Source organism: Bradysia coprophila, unplaced genomic scaffold (assembly GCF_014529535.1).
Source record: "Bradysia coprophila strain Holo2 unplaced genomic scaffold, BU_Bcop_v1 contig_494, whole genome shotgun sequence".
Taxonomy (NCBI): Eukaryota; Metazoa; Arthropoda; class Insecta; order Diptera; family Sciaridae; genus Bradysia; species Bradysia coprophila.
In genome coordinates, this window is record NW_023503746.1 from 591,714 (window position 1) to 613,155 (window position 21,442).

General features: G+C 33.8%; 1 protein-coding gene across 7 annotated transcripts in view; it reads right to left on the bottom strand.

The window, feature by feature from the left end:
• The window catches only part of LOC119082812 (kin of IRRE-like protein 1), a 163,358-nt gene that overhangs the window by 136,245 nt on the left and 5,671 nt on the right, over positions 1 to 21,442 (bottom strand). For 5 of the 7 annotated variants that reach the window (XR_005088720.1, XR_005088719.1, XM_037192465.1 and 2 more), the window contains exon 2: positions 13,846 to 14,605. Coding sequence is in view for 5 of the 7 variants with exons in the window: in XM_037192465.1 (XP_037048360.1) it covers positions 13,846 to 13,987 (142 nt within the window). In the remaining 2 variants the exon portion in view is untranslated. The remainder of the gene's footprint in view (positions 1 to 13,845; positions 14,606 to 21,442) is intronic. The other 2 variants (XM_037192464.1, XM_037192463.1) reach the window with 2 other exon arrangements.

Here is a 21,442-nt window from a genome sequence, read left to right on the forward strand (position 1 = left end):
TTTTTTGCGGATTGGGATTTTGTTTTTGTTTTATGACTTTCCTCAGATTTATCTTTACTGACAGTTAAGCCGAGAGTGTAAGACTTATCCATTTTTAATATTTTTTTTTTCTTTGATATCGTGTCGCAATGGTGACGGGTAATAGAAAAACAGCTTTGATAGCACAAAGTACGTTGGATCTATTTAAATTTGATGTATTCGCATGGTGGTTGGATCGCTAACACTAATTCAAAATACGTGCAACGATGGCTGGTAGAATCGTGACCGTCAGACTTTTTCCATTTGAGTTTAGGCATAATAACGACTTTTGCGAAAAACTATAAAAAATTTAGCTGCCTTCGAGACCAGGCCTTATTATTGGAAATTTTAATTCAGAAAATTCGGAAAAATTCCGAATAATTCTGACAGAACTCCAAATTACTTCTTTTTCGAAGTTTTTCCGAATTTTCAGAATTAAAATTCTTAATAATAAGCCCTGGTCTGGACTGGCTTCCACATACGACTCGTATGATCCTCCGCTCACTGTACGATTTAATCAAATATTAAACTATGCCATTCAATCGTTTCGCACGAACATTTTGGAAACTGCTATGCTAGTCATCTGTTATCGATACAAAAACGACAAAAAACGATGAACTCAAGCTAGTATTCTATTAATGTAGCATGGTTGGTATGGTAAATCTAAAGAAGTACTAGATGTATGACAGTTATGAACAAAGGAAGTAACAGATTTCAACGTTATATGTGGTGACATATGAAATATAACGTGTTACCGAAATGTCTAGTTATACAACTAGTGCCTTCAACACATTTCTATTCAGCAGAATCTGTTATTTCTCATAAAAGAAAAACGCCAACCAAATAATAATTTCAGAAAATTCTTGAAAATATTCAATTGAAAAAGAACCGTGATGGATTGGAAATGTTTATAAATCTCATCATTCATCTTAAACCAGAATTTTTTGTTTTTGTTTGACGAAAAGAAATTTCACCTCAAATTACCCAACCGCATGCTAAATCAACAACAAACAAAAGCAAAAAAAAAACACACAGAAATCTCAATGGCATATTTTATTTTCCCTTTTGTCTTAAAATATCTTAACGATGTTTGCTGACCGCTTAACAAACACGGGTTGAAACATGCGTAGAGAAACACTCCAGTAACAAAAACATAAGTACAAAAACCACACACAAAAAGCCTCTTGTATTGTGCGGACCAGAAGACGGAGAAAAAAAAAGTTGGTCAAATATAAATAGAGGCGCATGGAGAAGAAATATTAACAACTTCATGTCACATTCCTTTACGCCGATAAGACATACACAGACATTTTTAATAATAATTTTTTTTCTTTCTTTCTTCATTCTTCATTATTTATTTAATATATTTCCAATTTGAAATACTTTTTTCATGCACGCGTTGTGTTTTGCCTTATTTTCTGCCCTCAATAGGCCATGAGAACATTGAGTTTTCTTGACGACTGGTCGAATGACATTTCTAGTGAGAAAAGTGCAGCAAAAAAGAACTTTTATCATTCGAACTGTCACTTTGTTTATGTTTTCGAAAATGGTATGCCGAATCGATGTTTTTGTTTCGTGGAAAGAAACGGCAAAACACAACATGCACGAAGGAAAAACGTTGTGTCCACCTCTGGGAGCAATAGGAAATTCCAACTCGAGCGAAATTTCAACCCTCAATTCGCTCTGGTCGCAAACATCACTCTTGCTGAAAATTCATATTTTCTTCCCTCGGTAAGCAAATAACTATTATATACGTTGTGCACTGTATGTCGTGTTATGATGCGTACTCGTCGTACACACAACGCATATTATTTGAAAATTAAAATGCATGAAATGCTCATTTGATTTTTCAAATGTGGACACGTTTGAGTAATTTTCATTGCATATGTCAATAAAAATTATGTTTAATTTTAACTGCTACATATGGTACGTATTGATTCAACGTTTTTGTTATTTAAAATTTAATTAACGCGACAGATTTGGTAAAATCAATATGTACATTCGAAACATGGTGCCCTTACAATTTATTGGTTGTAATGGTGATGGTGGTGTTTCAGATGGCACGTTTGCATTTCGAGTGCAATATCGACTCTTCGAAATAATAGCACACACACACGCTGTTCTAGTTAAATTGGAAAAATCGTAATCTGTTTGCCTATTCATTCGCATTAGAGTTAATCTTTTGCTTAAGTCAGTGTACTTCACATGTAATAGTTATTTGTTCAACGAGGGGAGAAAAGTCGAAAATTGCGTTCGAGGGTTATGTTTGTTGCCAGAGCGAAGCGAGGACCACAAGTCATCCGAGAAAACTTGTTTACCGAGTGAAACAAAACTTTTTCCACAGCAAAGTCTCCCGAAGTTTCAGCTGAAATAGTTATTTACATAACAAGGGATAAAAAGAATAGTAGAGTTTTCGTGTGAATTTTGTTGATCCGAGGCGGAGCCGAGGTCATAAAACACACGAAAATGAGACTTCAACTTTTATCCCGAGTTATGTGATGGATTTTACATGCTTTTGAAATCTAAACCAAATTTCTTGTTTTCCCCAGGTGTGTAATAAGCCACTTTCGCCCTAGGGAAATCAAAAGCATGTAAATACAAAAACTAACCCGACCGATTTCCCATTGAAAAACATATGCCTGCGATAACGAATCTGATGTAAAGTAAGCGAAACATTGAGTAAAGCCAACTACAACATCGATGGGTATCATTTATTTTTGATTATTTATACAAAACTTAAGATAACGAAAAATAAAGTCGAGCTCATCATTATCCAGTGAATTTTGGACTTTATTCTTCAGTGAGTAAAGTTTAGTATAAAAAAGACGAGCTAGACTAACTGGTGGATATTATAATACAGAAACGATGATCGTATTCATACCAGAGCACAATTTATGTAGCAAACGTAATCTATTTTCGATGATCTGTTCATACGAACAGATTCTTTTTCGTAGTCAGTTTATCTGATCCGGGAATCATGAGGAATTTTTGCCAATTAGTGGTGGATGCTCGTTTTCCAGTTTGCTACGTTTATGCAACGACTTTGAACATAGATATCATCGAAAATGGATTATTTCAACTATTGATTGTTTGATGGGTAATCCAAGTAATAGGGAACGTCAGATTTTCAGAACGAAAAATCCAAACGAAGACATAGACGGAAAAGGTAAGTTCACAGCATTGCAATCATAGTAGGTAATGAGTGTCTTTTGCGAACGTAGATGACTTATCACTAAAGCCTCCAAATTTGACACTTGTCAATGTAGTGTTTTTGCTAGGAGCTGTGCTATGGTATGTTTGATAATTTTGACCGATCTTGATCTCAGTGCTATTTGAATGGCCACTTACCTGTCGAACCTATCAAACTTACCGTTTCCGTTTGTGTTTCCGATTGAAGTTTTCTTTCTAAAAATCTGGCGTTCCCTAATGCTTAACAGTATTTATGCTAACTTTTCTCCATACATTTCTCTTTAACCCAAGAGGTGCGTCAACCCTCCAGCAAAATGTATTAATTTAAGCTCCGGATCGTCTCTACAAATTTTTTTTTATTCGAGTTTGCCCAATAGGTCACGGTTCGTCTAGTCCATTTCCACAACACATCTTCTTCTTTCCTTAAGAATTGATATTTTTTGATGAAAACCGATTTCAATGGATTTCACACCTTACAGAGATAAGTCTTTTGTTTCGGATTAATTCGAGTTTATATTTTACCGATTTATCAAATAAACCATCCTTCTCTAAATGCTAAGGAGTATGTACACTTTTAGCACATCGTATCTCTTAATCGGCTTAGGTTGTTCAGCCTGTTTTCATCATTTATTGGCAAGATTTTCTATTACGCAGAGGTAATTTAATATTATTTCCTTCAACTACTGTCTCGTTGACGAAGATAGTTAATGGAAATATTTGGAGTGTTTTGTAAATCTGTTTGTAAGCTCGACGTATATGCGAACGTTAATTTTCAGTTAAATTTAAATTCGTTTGGGATTGAGTCACTTGAAACTTTTGCTTGCGTTGTCAGTGAATTTCAGATACCTCTAACTCCGACTGTACATGTACACCCACCTAAATGTTACATATCGACTCGAGTAAACAAACGGAAATTTAACTTTTCAACTTTTTAAACTGTATGAAATAGCTTCTGGTATGTCGTTTGCACCAGTTGTGACCGTGACAGTAACGATTCGATTGATTGAGAGTGATATCGTTCCAGCAACATAAAGCTTAATTTCATCTTACGCAACAGAACGCATGCTAACCAGCCGGAAACATACGCAAATTTATATCAATCCTTTCACACTGGATATTACTTCATTATATCACTTTCGTCGGAAATGCTTGAATTATGTTTCATAAATGTATATAATTTTGCTCGTAATTGGTGTTCCTATATATATTTGGTTTCATTGAACCTTTTCGCTTCAAGGTAAAACGGTATAAGGCACTAATTACATTCGTTTGAATTCATTTGAACACACGTGATTAAACTTTTATCCAAGTGACTGTTTACACGTGTGCCTCTGGAACCGAAAAATCCAATTGAGCACATTTCTTGCTTATCGTTTACTGTCGCTGGTGGAACGTAGTGTACGCATTATTATTGTCTTCGTACACTTAATGCTGTCATTAATTGTCTCTCGAATGGATACGATATCCGAATAATAACAATAAGTAAAAAATGATAATCAGAAAACTTGGATAATGTGTACACACACAATTCGGCATTTATTTATTGGGAATTATCATTAAAAGGGAACGAACAATGGAAGTTGTATGGCCTTTGGTTATATCATGTCATATTATTAATAATAATAAATCTGAAAATACTCTCATCGGAGTAACTATTTACACGCGCGGCTTTTTCAATCAGTCTGATTCATCAGGACCTAATTGAAGTCAGAACAAAAAAAAAATTGAGGCTCGTGTCAGGCTTCAGGCCATACTATGAAATTCTTTAATTTTTGGGCTTTTTACAAACAACTCGCAGCACCCTTGGGGGCCAAGCCTGTCCGGTTCTAACTCGTGAGTTCTGCGCAAGTACAATCGGTCGGTTTTGGACCAGTTGTTTCTGTCAAATACGCTGCGAACTGTTTGCTTTGGATTGTAATAGTACATCGCGTATCAATGGGATGAAAATGATGGAAATGGCACTTCTTGTGTGAATGGCGAAACCGAGATTAGTATCTTTTTTAAATCATTCTGTCGATTCGATTGATCCTTCAAGTACCTACGACTCTATTCATTTAGGTAAGGATGATGCATCCATGGGTACCGCAGAATCCACAGGTAAAAACAGTAGACTTTTCTGCTTTGTGTAAATAGTAATCAGTCAAAAAACCTTTAAAGGGTAAATGTGACGGAAGTCCTTTATCTTACTTACAAAATAACTGATATCGTTGGGGATGATGCATTCTGCGAGAGTACGGAAAAATTCCTTCAATAAAAAATTGACCAACAAATTTTATAAATGAAATTTGACCCACAAAATTGAGTGCAAAGTACTTTGATTAGATCCTGGTGTGTCATAATACACGTCGTGAGCCTAATAAAGTACTTTGCAGCGTGAGATTCACTTTGTGATTCATTCAATGTTTTATGCAACAGGGGCATCTAAAGTTCGCAGTTTTCGAACATTATGATACTGAGTTGCACAAGTCAATGTTTATCGCAGCTGTTATTTGAGTTTTAGACACATTTGACAAATAGAATAAGCAAAACTGAAGATACTCGACAACGAAGGAATTGAGTGACAAATTGCAATTCTAACGCAAGTTTCAATTGCCACAAGCAAGAGCTGTATATATGGAAGAATTTATGTGGTTTAGTAGCGTCGATGGTGAGTTGAAGTACATGGTTCGTGCGATATCAGGTTTTGTTCGATGTGAACACTTCATTTCTCTAATTTCCTGTGTAACCAACGACGTAAATTTGTGTGTAGAATTCTATAAATCCTTCAAATTACGAATCCCTAGATAATGTGATTTCTCAAGTCGCAAGCCGTCATTCGTAGATAGTAATAGATTCTTCACGGTTATCAATCCTCAAGTAAATTGCTGCTCCTCAAAGTGTTACGAGACTCCTAGGATTAGGAGCTTTTACTTAGTCACTTAGTGACACATTCGTCACAAATTCTTACAAGTTTTGATTAAAATTTTGCTCAGTTTTTCAGGGGAGAAGTTAAATTCGACTCGTTTTTACGTCCATAACATAATATATCGCCACTATGATTATTGGGAACGATATACATTACACTCTACTCCACTACCTATCAACTTCAAAATATTGTTGAATGTACTCACTAGACGTATGATTACCTGTGTACGATCACTTTCTTTTATTCAAACGATTAAGCATTACTACAATAAGCTTATTATTGATTATATGTCACCCAGTCCTATAATACCCACCCCCATAAATGTTTACTTTATTCAGTAAACAGTTTCGACGCGAAGATATACTTTTCAATGTTCATATCGGACGGAAAATCACAAAATATTCCAGAAGTAAACCATTCATCATACTTTAGTGCAATTAATATTTAAATAAAGCTCACAATGCAAAAACCCGAAACTTTGGTTCTGAACCTAACAAACAAGCAAATCCATAAATAGAATCTACAAGGTATGATGATGATAAAAGGAGGCATAATAAAAGAAAACACAACGAGAATATTGTAACCATTTATAAATAAAACACAAGTTCAGCGACATATACTCGACGAGAAAAAAAAATTGTTTCGAACAGCGAAACAATTCACAGTAAGAACTAGGAAGTGAAACTATACCATGTTTTCTTTATGGTTTCGATAAAGCCGCGCACAAAATGTAAACAAAAGAGCTGCGTTTTATGTTTACGTCTACAATGTATACGTTTTTCCATCAGCAAACGCCAAAACAACTATAAGGGGGGACGATTAGGCGATATATATTTCTTATAGGTCTATTGAACCATAAAAAAAGAGACGAAAACTAAACTCCGTTGAACTACCATGCGACCGCGTTTTATTTATTGAAACATGGAAGTATATATTATACACACACCCGTTCCAGATCACACATCGTAATGTACATACATATATATGGTGCATAAAGAAAACCACTTTCGGAAAAAAATACATATTTCGGTGCTACAGTGTGTATAACACAAATTTTCCATAAAAGAAAAATATGAAAACCATAGGTACACATCTATAAAAAAAGCGACGAACGAACGAAGAACATCAAATAGTTTCATAACTCAAAATATGGAGCATAATAAACCGTATAAATAGATGAATATTTGAGCTGCCATATATAATATACAATAAATTCGCTTTGCTCCTTAACAAAATATCACGATAAACCATATGGGTTGTGTGCGGCTGTGTGGCATACACGATGTTAGTCATAATAATAATAGACCAAATATGGTTACTTGGAAATGTCTTGTGCTGTAATATTATAATGTAAAACCGTACACTAACCAAAATGTTGGATCCTTCTTCCTGGCCCCTGTGTGTTCGCTTCGCAGTGCCGTAGCTGGACCATATATTTTAAGGGTGAGCTTTCCTTTGAATTTCTTTGAGGAAATTAACTTTAACCTGAAGTGTTACATTGTCTTAATTTGTCGATCCTCCAAGGATTCTCCTCTACAACAGTCCTTCAAGAGTTGTGAGGTACATGTCAATTACCATTCATGAAGAAATAGAAATCCTGAAGTCTCACAAATGGTCTAGAGGTATAAATTCTCTACGTTCTGACTCCAATAGCATAGAAAATCTAACCGTCTACCTTACATCCACTTTATAAATTTAAAAAAAAAAATCTGGACAAGTGTGTGACTGCTGGTTGTGCTGGGAGCATTTTAAGAAAGGTCAATTTTGGTCATCCATTGAAAGAATTCGTAAAGTTTGTGAAGAATGCTTATGGTCAAATTCCGACAATGTCAGAATTAGCTCATTAGCTCGGCAATGTTTTGCATGCTTCGTTGTAGAAATAAGAGCCTTTGTGTTACAACTATTCTTGCTACAGTATACGCAACCTATTCGAGGTTAAATTTACAACAAATTAACGAAACATTCAGGTTAGACATTTAAAAACAAAAAAAATGTTGAGGAACCTGCCACATATTGCTATTCGTCTGTTATCGATAACGACGCCAAAAATAATGACAAGATCTGTGTAATATGGTCCGTTATATAGTAAAATGTATGTTAAAACAATTGAAGTACAAGATTTGAAATCAATAGATTAAAAATTACTTGATGTGTGGAAGTACTAGACCCGATAATAATACTTGCCGTCTGTAACAGGTCAATCGACTGATTTCATATCTTGTACTTCAATTTTTTTAACTTGCATTTTACTGCATAAAAGATTATATTACCCAGAGCTTGTCATTATTTTTGTCGCCGTTATCGATACCAGATGAATTGCCGTATGTGACAGGTCACATTTTCGTATCTAAGCTGTTCCTTAATAGTTTCCTCAATGTCTGACAGCTGGTCATGGCATTCGGAAAGAGACGAAGTTAAATTTGGCGAAAATTTTAAAAAAGACATCCATTTTATAGCAGAAATATAAGTCTGAATAAGCTGTAAGAGCGATTTTTTTGTCGGAAAATAAATTTTCTCAGAGTGAGCTCCAGAGTTTCCCAGAGTTTCTCACTGTTACTCCTCACATATAGCTACGACCCTGGCTGTGTTAAGAGTCTGCATGTCAAATCGTTAATGGTATAAGACGGCCTACGGTCGTGGGTAGCTTAAACTTAACTACATTGTTGATGAACGTATAACCGCACACATGCTAATGGAATAATATGTTTGTGCTGCACAGGAATTCATATAGCGATTTAAATATCTATATATATATATATATTCGAAGGCGATTCTGGTTAAGATTGAGGTTTAGGTGAGTAAAATTATTCATTGTATTATTAATTCATTAGCATTTAAAAAGGGTAAACGAGAAGAATGTCTTGAAATAATGAAATTTAAGATTATAAGAGAAACTTTATTTTATGCTAATTCTTGACTCTTCCATGTTGAGTCGGAACAAAAGACGGTTTGATGTATAGAATTTAAAGCATAATAACCTGCGATGCCTTTGTATGGATATTTTTTTTATGAACCTCTCCGAGCAGAGCTGTACCAGATACATAGTAATATGCAAATTAGCAAATAAATTGGGATATCTGACTGTGGAAGTGTTTTAATTTTCGACATCCCCAGGTTTTCTGTGTCGCCTGGGCTGACATTAATAGCTGACTGGGGAATAGATTGTTTTGTATCTAAAATTTAAATTTCTTCCAATCATTCAATCGAATGTTGGTAAATTGGGCTGAAGGACTTGTGTTTCCGTTGCAGTGTTCTTGTTTCTCAGTCAGAGGAAACAAGATGAATAAAAGTTTGAAGAAAACCAATCCCGTTTAAGATGAAGATCATTTTGTGTTGTCAATTTTTAGGATGGCACAAACCAACGTACTCCAATAACAGGCACAAGAACTGATTTTTTAACGGTCATTTGGCCTCTTTTTATGTATGTAACGTCCGTAACACAGTAGCCTATACCAATATCAAAAACTGATTATTTTATATGAGAATTTTGGACTACTTGTGTAGGCCTCTTATTTTAATTTGGTTCTTGTGCCTGTTCCTGGAGTGCGTTGCATAAACTATTTGTGTTTACACAAAACTTTTTGAATTTCGTTCAGTTTTTTTGTCAAGTATTTTGTTTCGTTCAGTTTCAGTAAATATTTGTGAGAACACAAATACGAACCCTAGACAATTCATGCCATTTCGTCAGCAATTTCGAATATTTATTGTAACTACAAAAATAATTGTGTTAGCTCAAATATCTGTGCTGACACAAACCTTTGCTGAAACTGAACGAAACCAAAATTATATGTCATCACAAAATAATAATTATTGTGCTAGCACAAATACTTGCTAAAACTGATCCAACCGATATTTTCTGTCAGCTCAAATATTTGTGCTACTACGAAAAAACTGAACGAACGTTAAAATTTTTGTGCTTGCACAAAAATTGTCACTAACTTCAACGGGGTGAAAATGAGATGGACAAGTCGTGTTCCGATTTTTCTTCGTCTTTAAATGAATATTTTCGACTAGCCACTTAATTTACATCACGCTGAATTGTACAGATTCGAATGTTTTGATTGTTTCGAGAAACTTGTAAAAAGTGGAAAACTTTTCTCAATGCTCCGCATCCGAAATGATTAATGGGTTTTGTAAGTTTACACAAAGTTTTTCATACTTTTCACATATTTGTCAAAAGTTGAAAGAGATTCTTACATGCACCGACACTATAAAGGAAAACTTTTTTTTTTCTTGTGAAATAAAAACCCGGATGAAGGACCACCACCCTCACACTAATTAATGCATTAATTCACTCTCGGATCGGATTGAAGCTTTTTTTTTAAATGATTTACCAAAACTACTTGAATCAAACCGAAACATTTCTGTCGGATTCGGTTCGAGTATAATAACACAAAGTTTTGTGAAACTGAAACTAATTAATTAAACTACCGAATGGAGTGCTACATGGAAATTTCATATATACCAGATGAGAGGAGGCTTAAAACATGTTTGTTCATTTTGTTGATACTTTAATGCTAGCTAGCAACTTTATACCATTAATTCCTATCGAACAATTGGGTACCATTCATGATCGGTATACAAAATCGAAAATGTTTTTTTTCGTGATTTTTCATGTAAAATTCTTGTACGTTTAAAGCGTACGATAGAATTGCGAAATGGTAATCCATTTTGCCGAGGTATGTAAGCCTGAGTTTAATTACACTTTCAAAAATAGCAAATATTCAACGAACACAACGTTGTCCTGAATGTGTACATTCGAAGTCAAAAGTCAGTTTAGATTATTGTGTACAGAGGCACAGAAGGTATTTTGGGCCAATGCATACGTTACGAATACGTGTATCTCACGTGTATTTTTCCACCTGACCTGTAGAAACATGCAACTAAGTCGCAGTATAGTTGAAAGTTGAATTCAAAGTTAATTTAGAAAATTGCTTTACTGCATCTGTTACTGTTTTGTGGCCTCCTGACTTTACACTAGACTATGGTATATTATATGTAAAACTGTCGTGCGTTTGGTAGAAAATTATTGTTGATTGTAAAGTTTTGCTTACTTTGTTGCCTACCAATTAAACAGTAAAATAGCAACAAAATACTCACTGCCACAAAATCACTTCACCAAAGTGTTAAAACTCTCTAATGATCTCAACAATAAAACATTTTTTATTATTGAAAAGTGAATTATGAACGGTGTTTGGAAATTAATTTATGATTGAAAGCCGCCAGAAAAAATCAATCAATTTTAATCGGGGTGTTTTCAATGTTAACGATTCTCGATTACAGGCGAGGATTACGGCTATACATATTTTGTATGTGTTCCAACCAACAACAACGAAAAAAAGGAAAAGAAAAACTGTTGTGTCGTGTTGAATTGTCTGTGGTTCAATGTTTTGATGTATACCATCCTACTTTAAATTATGTTCCCATATTTATTACACCCGTCCCATTTACCAGTAACCCAGTATTTTCTATTGATATAGAATTGATAGAAACAGGCAATTCAAATAAAAAAATTGTTCTCTTTCCCTCTCGTCGACGATTGTGTTTTATTTTAAATATTTCATTTGATTGACGGACTTATATTTTTATACGAAATTCCAATACAAATATTTGTGGCTTTTATTCAAATTTATTAAAGGTTTTTTTGATGACTAAAGAACAGAACCATGACCTACGAAAATACAGTCTACGATTCTTCCCTGATAGCTATTTGCAGAACAAGCGAAGAAATATTTCAAAGTTAAAGTGTATGAAAGTTGAGCCAAATTATTTATTTCATGTTGCGTGCGTGATTATAGCTGTCTTAAGATCCTGATTTATTTACCCTACTACAGCTGAGAGGCTGGTTAATTTTCCCAACTAGTGTGGAAAAACCTTTGCTCCTAAAGTATACTGAAAGATCTTTTTAGCGAATTCGATTCCAGAACTCGCCTGCAGCTCTTGCTAGAAACCTCTCATTCGCTACAAAAACATCCTTTCAGCATTTATTTGTAACCTTTATTATCCGCTACTGGATGTAAGCCTCCAAATGAGGGGTATTTAGCCTTGAAGCGTTGACCACGTGCTCTATGTGAATTCCGAACCACGCCTGCAGATTAGCAAATCCCTTAGGATTTTTCGACTGGTACTGATCATATCTGCGCCTAAAGTTAGACTTCAGATATTTGTACACAGAATTCATTGTGAATGGGTTATGTCATTCATGTCATTCTTCTGTGTACGTTTCGTTGAGGGCAGCAAATACCTCAAATACCCAGATTATGAAGCTTGGGTACGCTTAGAAACGTTACTTTTAACTTTTTTAATTTTCTTCGTGTAAGGCGAGTACGTTAGCACTGAGCCAACCCGTTCCCTTTCAGCATTTGTTAGGAAAATAACGACTACTGAAATGGACCTGTGAACAGTGGTGGATTTCGTAAAAAAATTAGTGTTTCGTTTTTCGTAATACGTTTTTCGTAATACGTAATTCGTATTACGTAATTCGTATGCGGAAAAACGGAAAATGTTTAAATATGTATGGATGCTTTTTTAACACAATAGATCCAACCGATAGTACCGTCCAATATGTGTATCACAAAATACGAAATTTTTTACGAAGTCTCACACTGCTGTTATCGGCAGCGAAAGAATAAATAACGAACTCGTGGCATTCTATGGCAAACCACATTGTATCAATATACTATTGAAGTAAAAGATTTTTTATGAATCGTATAATAGTATGTGAGTAAGTACGTGAGAAAATATCAGAAAGTGAATGTTTGTGGAACCAGTGAAGCGAAGCGGAACGAGCGAAATGATCTTAACACTAGGATATGACTCCCTTAATTGGCCAAGATAGTAAATATCATATTTACCGTTTGCCTACTAAAACTAATACTCGTACAAGCTCTCCTATTGGCATTTGGATACTATTGAAAACACAAATACGAGTTTTGTCATTGAAATCATAATCAGTTCACCATAAAGTGTATCCTACTTAAGTAGGTATCATAAATCATATACACAACTGGCCGGACGCTGAATAACTATTTTTCAACCGTTTCACAATCAATCTGAACTTCGTTATGAACGAAAACTATTCCTTTTGTAGATCAGTTGCTGTAAAATAAACGAAATGTTTGAAGAAGAAAAAAGATGCCGGGCAACTAGTTCTATCATTACCAATCCTTATGTCTTTCACGGGTAAAACATTCAACCTTTTTTTTATTATAATCAACATTTATGAAACGACCAGAAAAAGTACGGACTCGGATAAACTCTGAAATTTAAACTTTTTTTTTCCATAATCCAAAATTTGCAAAAAGCGTAACCATTCCGGGTCACACCAGAGCTAACATATTTTAAATGCTTTTTTTGTTCGATCCATTTTTAATATAGGTACACATAGGTACATGGTATAATGTGTACGAATGGAGTATGTGGTTCCGCCGTTGGTCGGTGAAAAATGCTCCGAAACAAGATAGAGAAATTTCGTAATAAAATTAAACTCGCACATTGTGTGAATTGTCCGATGGAAAAAATAAAATAAAATATATTCATGCATGTGAAGGATGGGGGTATGGTTTGAAAAAAAAAAAATGGGTAAAACCGATTTTTGTATTTTAACTTCAATGGCTACAATTTAGCATAAAAAGTTTAACCCAAATCAGAAAAAGTTAACTTCAATATGGGAAAAGCTTACAAAAAATCGTTTCGAACCATCCCTTTTCAATGTCACCATACTATTAACTCACCATTTTCATCCGGTAATATGTTAGCTGCTGTCCCATGTTGTGTGAAAATATCCACAAAAAATATTGAAAATATCCAATAATGCGTAATCCAATTTTGATGTTTTCGACATTTTTTCTGTTTCACCAAATATTTTTTAGACATTTTGTTGTTTTCCGCTTTTTTTATTTTATTTTAATTTATTTTTTTTAGAACTTTTTTTTGTTTCCACTGCTCAATTTGTATTATCACATGAAATAACTCTAACTATAAATTATTCATTGGAACGTGAACATTTCCCTTTATACCAATTTTTTTTTTGTTCTGCCGAGCCAAAACAGAAAGGAAAAATTAAATTGATAATAACAGGGGGGCTGGGTATTAGCTTTTTCTTCAAACTTTATTTCGCTCTTACTAATGAAACTAATTTTTCCGGTAAATTCACCACTATTTTCCACCAGCAGACATCGTTTGGTTCATATTCACTTCAGCTGTAATTATTGCTGTGTAACATGCAACTTTTCCAACTTTTCACTGGTGTAGCATTTTGAAATCATTATATTGTTTCAGACAGTTGCATGTTCAGTCTTTAATTTTCGACTCACAATTAATTTGCAATGTTTGGATGCATTAAGCTGGCAAATTGCTGTATTGGGGAATGTCTTTTATTTTTAATTCAAATTGAATGTGAAATTCAAGACGATGATGATTATGCGATGTTTAGCGGGACATAATTACAATAATTCATTTTTAATTCTTTACTAATACGCTTTTGCGGTTGGGCTGTTTAATTAAACAAAATGTATTAAGTGAACGGTTCAATTGTTGCTTCCAATAATATTGTTCAGTCGTAACAAACGAGTGGCGTGTCAGAGTTAGAATTTTAGAGTGGGTAAGTGTATGCTGAATATTTTATGTTTCTTTAAGTGTTTTCTTTGATGTGCTTCGCATGATTCAGGTGTACTGAAATACTGAAAAGTTGGTTCATTGATGATAGGTTTTCGAGTAAAATCAATAAAGATTTTGACTAAAAATCACGGACTAGGTCAATCATAGACTACGTGTCGGAGTTTACCATTAATGAAATAAAATTAAAATGTGCTCATTTTCCCAAAAAAGTACCTGCTGAGGGGTTGAGTCATGCAACCTCAGATTATTTTCGTTGTGTTTGATTTAACCCAAACTTTTATGTCAGAAAAAATTTGCCACTTAAGTACTAAATTTAAAATCCTGCGTGTAAAAAAAAGAACGAACAATAGGCGGTTCAAAATCTTTCGTCCAAATGACATTATTTTAAACGTGGATGGCATTTCAAAAGGCGTTGAAGATATCTATAAAAAACTGATTGATAGGGGTTGTGGCTCTCGAAGAACTGTAGCTTTCTATAAATGAAATTTTCGGGAAAATTTACCTTTCGATGTTTTGTAACTCTCAAGAAGTTGGAGCTCTCGAGGAGTCGAAGATATGGATAATTCGTAATTCTGTGGAATTCGTAGTTCTGGAGAACTCGTAATAGTGGAGAAATCGTAACTTTAGAGTAGTCGTAACTATGAAGAAGTCGTAACTCTAGATGAGTCGTAACTCCGTAGAAGTAGTAACTCTGAATAAGTCATAACTATCGAGTAGGCATAACTATCGAGTAGTCATAACTATCGATGAGTCATTCACAACTATCGAGGAGTCATAATTCTGGTGAAGTCGTACCTCTAGAGTGGTGTTATTTTGTAGTTATCGTAACTCTGGATAGGTCGTAATTCTAGTGAGGCCGTAACTCTCGAGATGTTGTAACTCTGGAGAATTTGTAATTCTGCAGAAGTCGTACCTCTCTATGAGTCGTAACTATGGAGAAGACCGAATACTCGAACTATCGAAGACTCGTCGTCGCTACTTGTAACTATCGGGGACTAGTAACTATTGAGAACTCGTCACTCAACAATAAGGACAAACTCAAACAAGCAATGACGGTAGGGGATTAAAAATCAACATCAACAGAAGTTAAATGCATATCACCGAAAAACTCATCTCAAGTTTTTATTCATCATTTTCTGCATTTTGAATTCAAAATGACTTGAGAAGTCATTTTGTTTGCTACAGTAACAATTAAAAGGCCCGTTAAACGGTGTACTTTTTCCAGCAAACAGTAATTCGTGCAATTTATTTGTATGAACTCTTTTTCACATGCAAATTTACCGCGAATATCAAATGAAGCACATCATTAAATTTTACACAATTTTCCATTAAAACTGCATAACGATTATCAAATAAATTTTAATTATTCAATGTGTGCGGGAATGAATTTTATTTTAAGACCTGACTGTACAGCCTATACAGACACAAATACAAGTATTTGTGCTTTTACCTAGCTGGAGGAAAAAATCAACATAATTTGAATATCGTTGGGGTATGTATTTAAAAGAAAAAAATGGAGGAATTAATTTGTTAATAATCCATGCGATAAAATTTTGCATATCTTAACCGTCTCCGCAAAGTACTCGTGCACACTGCATAGTTGTGGTAAGAAAAAAATGTGTGGAAATTTGTACTTTTTCATTTTCATTCAAAAAATTTGAATTGGAGAATTTATGTTATAATTAAAAGTGTATTTTGCATTACCGTACAGCACAGAATGCATGCAGAATTGAATGTTTTTACTGGAAAGCTTTATGTATGTTCAGAGAAGGATTAAAAAAACTTTTAACAAATGTTCTTCCTGCAGCAAAAAATGAACAAGTCCGAGCGTTTAATTACTACCGCTAGAAGAATGAGAGCACATTATTTCCATATCTAGCAAAGCCAGATCAAATTCTGTGAATAACACAGAATTACATTACCCGTATATTCGCTGAAAGAACATCTATTTGTCGAACGGGAAGGAGAGGCGACTTAAAGTCATGGGAAAAAAACCTATTCTGTTAATTCAATCTGTCAGTATGCGCGAAAAAATTCATCAAATCTAGTACTTCATTAGTTTGAAATATCTCAGAGTGGAAAATCTTTGACTTCATTGGTTTTAACAGAAGTCTTGTTATAAAAGAGACCCTAAGCCAGAACGCATTGCTTGTTTTTGTCTAAGTTGTCGACAACAGATGATTGATGATTAACCGAAATTAATTCAGTATAAAGTTATTTTCCTTTCGCGAATATGCCCTGGACATAAATTAAAAGTAGGAAGTTCCAATTAAACTCCTAGTGGAAATAATTCACAAGTCACCCAACGACCCAACGCACTATGATTCTTATTAATTTTTTATTTGAATGGATTTATAGCCGATTTTCTGAAAGACCGCATTTTGCTAATGATAGAGCAAATACAATTCAATTCTCTAGGTTTTTCTCACTACATCCGAGTAAAACACTAGTCTTAATTAGCTTCAATAAGACGATAAAAACTAGTAGTTTCACTGAGACTATAATCGATGTATTAAAATTGAGACCTTCCAATGATCTCTTTTGATAAATAATTAGAGGACGCCAGCTTTTTTGGACGAAAACAATAATGTCCAACAATAACAATAATTCCCAACAATAATGCCCCGTCAAAAATGGCGACCATTGTGAATGCATACACATAGAACAGTAAATTTTCTATTTATTTTTGATTTTTATTCTAAAAGTGCGTCCGGATCTACATTTTATTACTGCAATCCGTAGATCTAATTTGTAGGAAGCTAACGACATTGAGCTCGAAAAAATCGTTTCAATTTACAACACGTTTTGTGTTTTGTGTTTTTTTTCGCGACAAAACAAAAAAAAAACTTTTTGTTTTTTAATCGAGTAAAAAGGGTTTTAATGTTCAAATATGCCTGGGCGACCTAAAGAGACTATGCCCTGGAAAGTATAAGAGGTGAGTTTCTTTGAATTTTTTCGGTGAACTTTCGTGATAAAATTTGTCAGACATTTTCGGGAAACTGTCCTGTCATTTCCCTATGACGGACCTTTTGAATAAAAATTAGTTTTGGCTGTAAATGTTTAACCAGCTCTGAGGAAAGTCGGCAATTCAATGAAATTTTCACAAACTGCTCAGTTTTGTCGAACTGCTGCAACCAAATCTATTTTCGGTTGAAAGTTGAAACTGAAACCTAACGCAATCGTGTGCGTTATTGGGGTCCTATATTTTTGAAAAAGGATTCTGCTGGAAAGATATCACCAAAAGTAAACTAAAATCCAGTATTTAAAAAACGTCCAAATGGAAGCTTTTCAGCAAAGCTTCTTAAATTAGACTAAATTTTATCGAACAAAAACTCACTATGAAAACTCTTACAATAGAGATTTGTCATAATGTGTCTATGTTCATTTATATCTCGAGAATCCCATGCTATCTTGGGAATAAATTGGAAAACATGTTTTCGCTCAAAAAATTTAGTTTGAGTCTAATCGTAAGCATTCATTGCCCTTAAACAATCAACATAATTCTCCGACAAAGTACTAAGTGTAAAAGTTTCAACGGAAAATTTAATTTTTTTGTTTATAATAAACGAAAACCAGACGGTGTGGAGCTGCAGCATTTCCACCAATTTTACCTATAACTTTCACACAGGAGATAGGTACCTATGCTAAAGAACTTTGTTACCACAATAAAAATAAATTAAAAACTAAGACAAATAATAATAAGAGACCGAGAGAAAGAGAACACGAGAGAAAAAAAAAACAGAACTTTGTTCAAATTCACTTGCTCTAAACTTAAAACCATTTAAAATTTAATACCTCCAGTAAAGAATCATATAAAAGAAAACAACGAAACTTGTTTGTTTTGTTTCAGAAACAAAAATAAAAAGTACAAAATATACAACTTTTCCCAGTGAAATGTTCAGGTTTTTTTTCCTCTGACTTTTTATTGTGTTACTTCTTTTTTTCTGTGTTCATCAAGCAGGAAGCTAAACAACCGCATCCACCTTCAAACTTTGGGATGAAATTTTCCGCAAAACGTTTTTTTTCGTTCTGTTTTCATCACATTTTCAATGCGAAAAAAAAAATTATGTTAAAACCCAAGCACACAAACACACGCACCTCAAGCCAATGTACACACATACGGCTTATTAATTTTTCGAAGAAAGTCGAATTCATGTTTAATTTATGTAATGCTTGCTAATAATTTACCGAAAATATATTCAATGCTTTCCGTCGTCTATAAATAATTAATTTTGTTTTCCTTCTGAATTATTAACTCAAACAAATGTACGGATGAGTCGAAAAATAACAAAAATTAACTTCAATCAATCCGATTTCAAAATTTTCTCGTTAATGGTTCAGCTGAACCTACACACACAGGTTTGTACTACAGGTTTCCGTCGAGCATATTATTTGTGAAAAGGATAATTAGCTGAAGGAATGAAGAAGAAAATTCGGTTCTGCGTTGATTCGAACCGAAACTTTGACAAAATGCTACCTTTCCTTACAACTTTTCGATTTTCTGTTATACGGTCTCATTTAATACCCGGTCCGTGTAGATAACGTAATTGTATATACACGGCAAAACGGGGAGCTGATGTTCATACCTTTGCCGGATAAATTATATTGGGAAATTAGACATGAAAGCCACAACATCTAATGGCTTACAACTATACGGAACGAACCATTCATTAATAAAGCAGTTCTGAACGAAACGTGAATATTTTACACATTGACATCCTTTCGATTCGTTTTGTGTTACCCTTCAATTATTACCATTTCACAGACAACTGTACGAACGCGTGTTTCCAGCCATACAATTTAAATAAATATTTTACACGCCGATAAAATAATTGCACTGTACACAACAGCGTCGGAACATCCTCAAAAGTATATTAAAATTGTGTGTATGGTGTTAATCCACACCGTATCGCTACTCATCCATTGAGTTGATGATAGTATGAATAGGTAAAAGCTATATGAGATTACGAGAACTTCACGTGATCGGTGTAAACAAGTGAATTAAAACGTTCCCTCATCTCTTACACTTGTCGATTTCTTTGTAAACAATTTTTTGTTTCTTCTTTTTTTTTTCGTTTACGAAGTAAATTGAGTATTTCAACAAATTACTTTAATTTGTTACTTAAATAAAGAAATGTTTAACGTTAGATGGAATGGAATCGAATTGTAGACGACATAATTGCATCGTATACAATTTCGATGGAATTTTATACATAGTGTATCCATACCATACACATGCATCTAGAGCTCTCTCAAAACATAAACGTTCTTAATTCGGTTCTAAGAAGACGAAAAACCATATAAATTAAAGTGGATGACTTCATAAACAAGTCAACCGATGATACTGATGATATGTACAATATATGTTGCTCATGCCATTAGTGAAATTACATTTTGCTAAAAGCTTCACGTTTTTGTGCGACTTTTCGGATGATTTCGGTTTGGAAGAAAAGTTTTAAAATTTCAACTCTCAACAAAAGTAATATTCATGTGGGGAATTCATACATATGAATGTAGTGTTAACCCAATTCACTGCAAAATATAGTGTGTAATGACATCCTATCAAAACCTATAACACCACCAAGAACACACATAACTTTCATCGCATTATTCACATTAATATTAATTTTCTAAAACAACCCACAATGCTCGTAATGGAACTAAATTTCCACATATTTATTTTAATTACTTGTTATCAAGTCATACAGAAAGCTAACAAGTAAACATTTTGAATATGCGTGCGTTCTGTTTAAAATGAATTTTTATACTTCATGTTATTATATGCGAGACAGCTCACATGGATACATTTTAGCTGGGAGGTGCGGTAATCATGGTTTGAGCGAAATGAAACGCATTTCTGTGTAACAAAATAATTTGAGATAAAAAAGTCTTCGCAATTCGATTAATCTTTTCGAAGAAGAATTTCTATTTGAATCAAAAACGTACACTATATTGCACTTACCATACCAATTATTCATTCAAAAATAATCACATTTATTTTCATTTAAGTTCACAAGAGTAGACTGTGCAAACATTACATGGAATTGTTCTATGACTTTTTTGTAAACCATTCTTGTTTCAAAAAATGAAACAAAACGAAACAAATCAAAATAAAACAAAACAAATCAAAACGAAACAAATCAAAACAAAACAAAACAAATCATGTTTCGGCCACTTGGCAACAAATTACAAGATCTGTTTTAAAGATTAATACATGGATTTCGATTATCACTTGTTCCAGGTAGCATCATTGAGATTGAACTTAGAGGTAAACAAAGTAAAATTTTAAATTTTTTAATTTAAATTGCTTCGAAACAGCTAAAAACAAATTGTTTTTCCGTGGGAAATCTACGGAAAACAAATTTAATTTGTGCTGTTTCGCGACCTAATACTTACAATATTTTTATGTTTCACTTTGTTTACCTCTAAGTCCAATCATAATTAAGCTACCATAAAAGAATAATTAACGAAATCCAAATATTAATCCTTAAAACAGATCTTGTAATTTGTTGCCAAGTGGCCGAAACATGTTTTGTTTTGATTTGTTTTGATTTGTTTTGTTTTGATTTGTTTTGTTTTGTTTCACTTTTTCGAAGCAATGTTGGCAACTTACAATGAAAGATCTCACAGAATAATTTCGTGTGTATGAAAAGTCAATGCACACATGATTTCAACTTCTAGGATTTGTATTAAAAAATCAACGTTGATGTG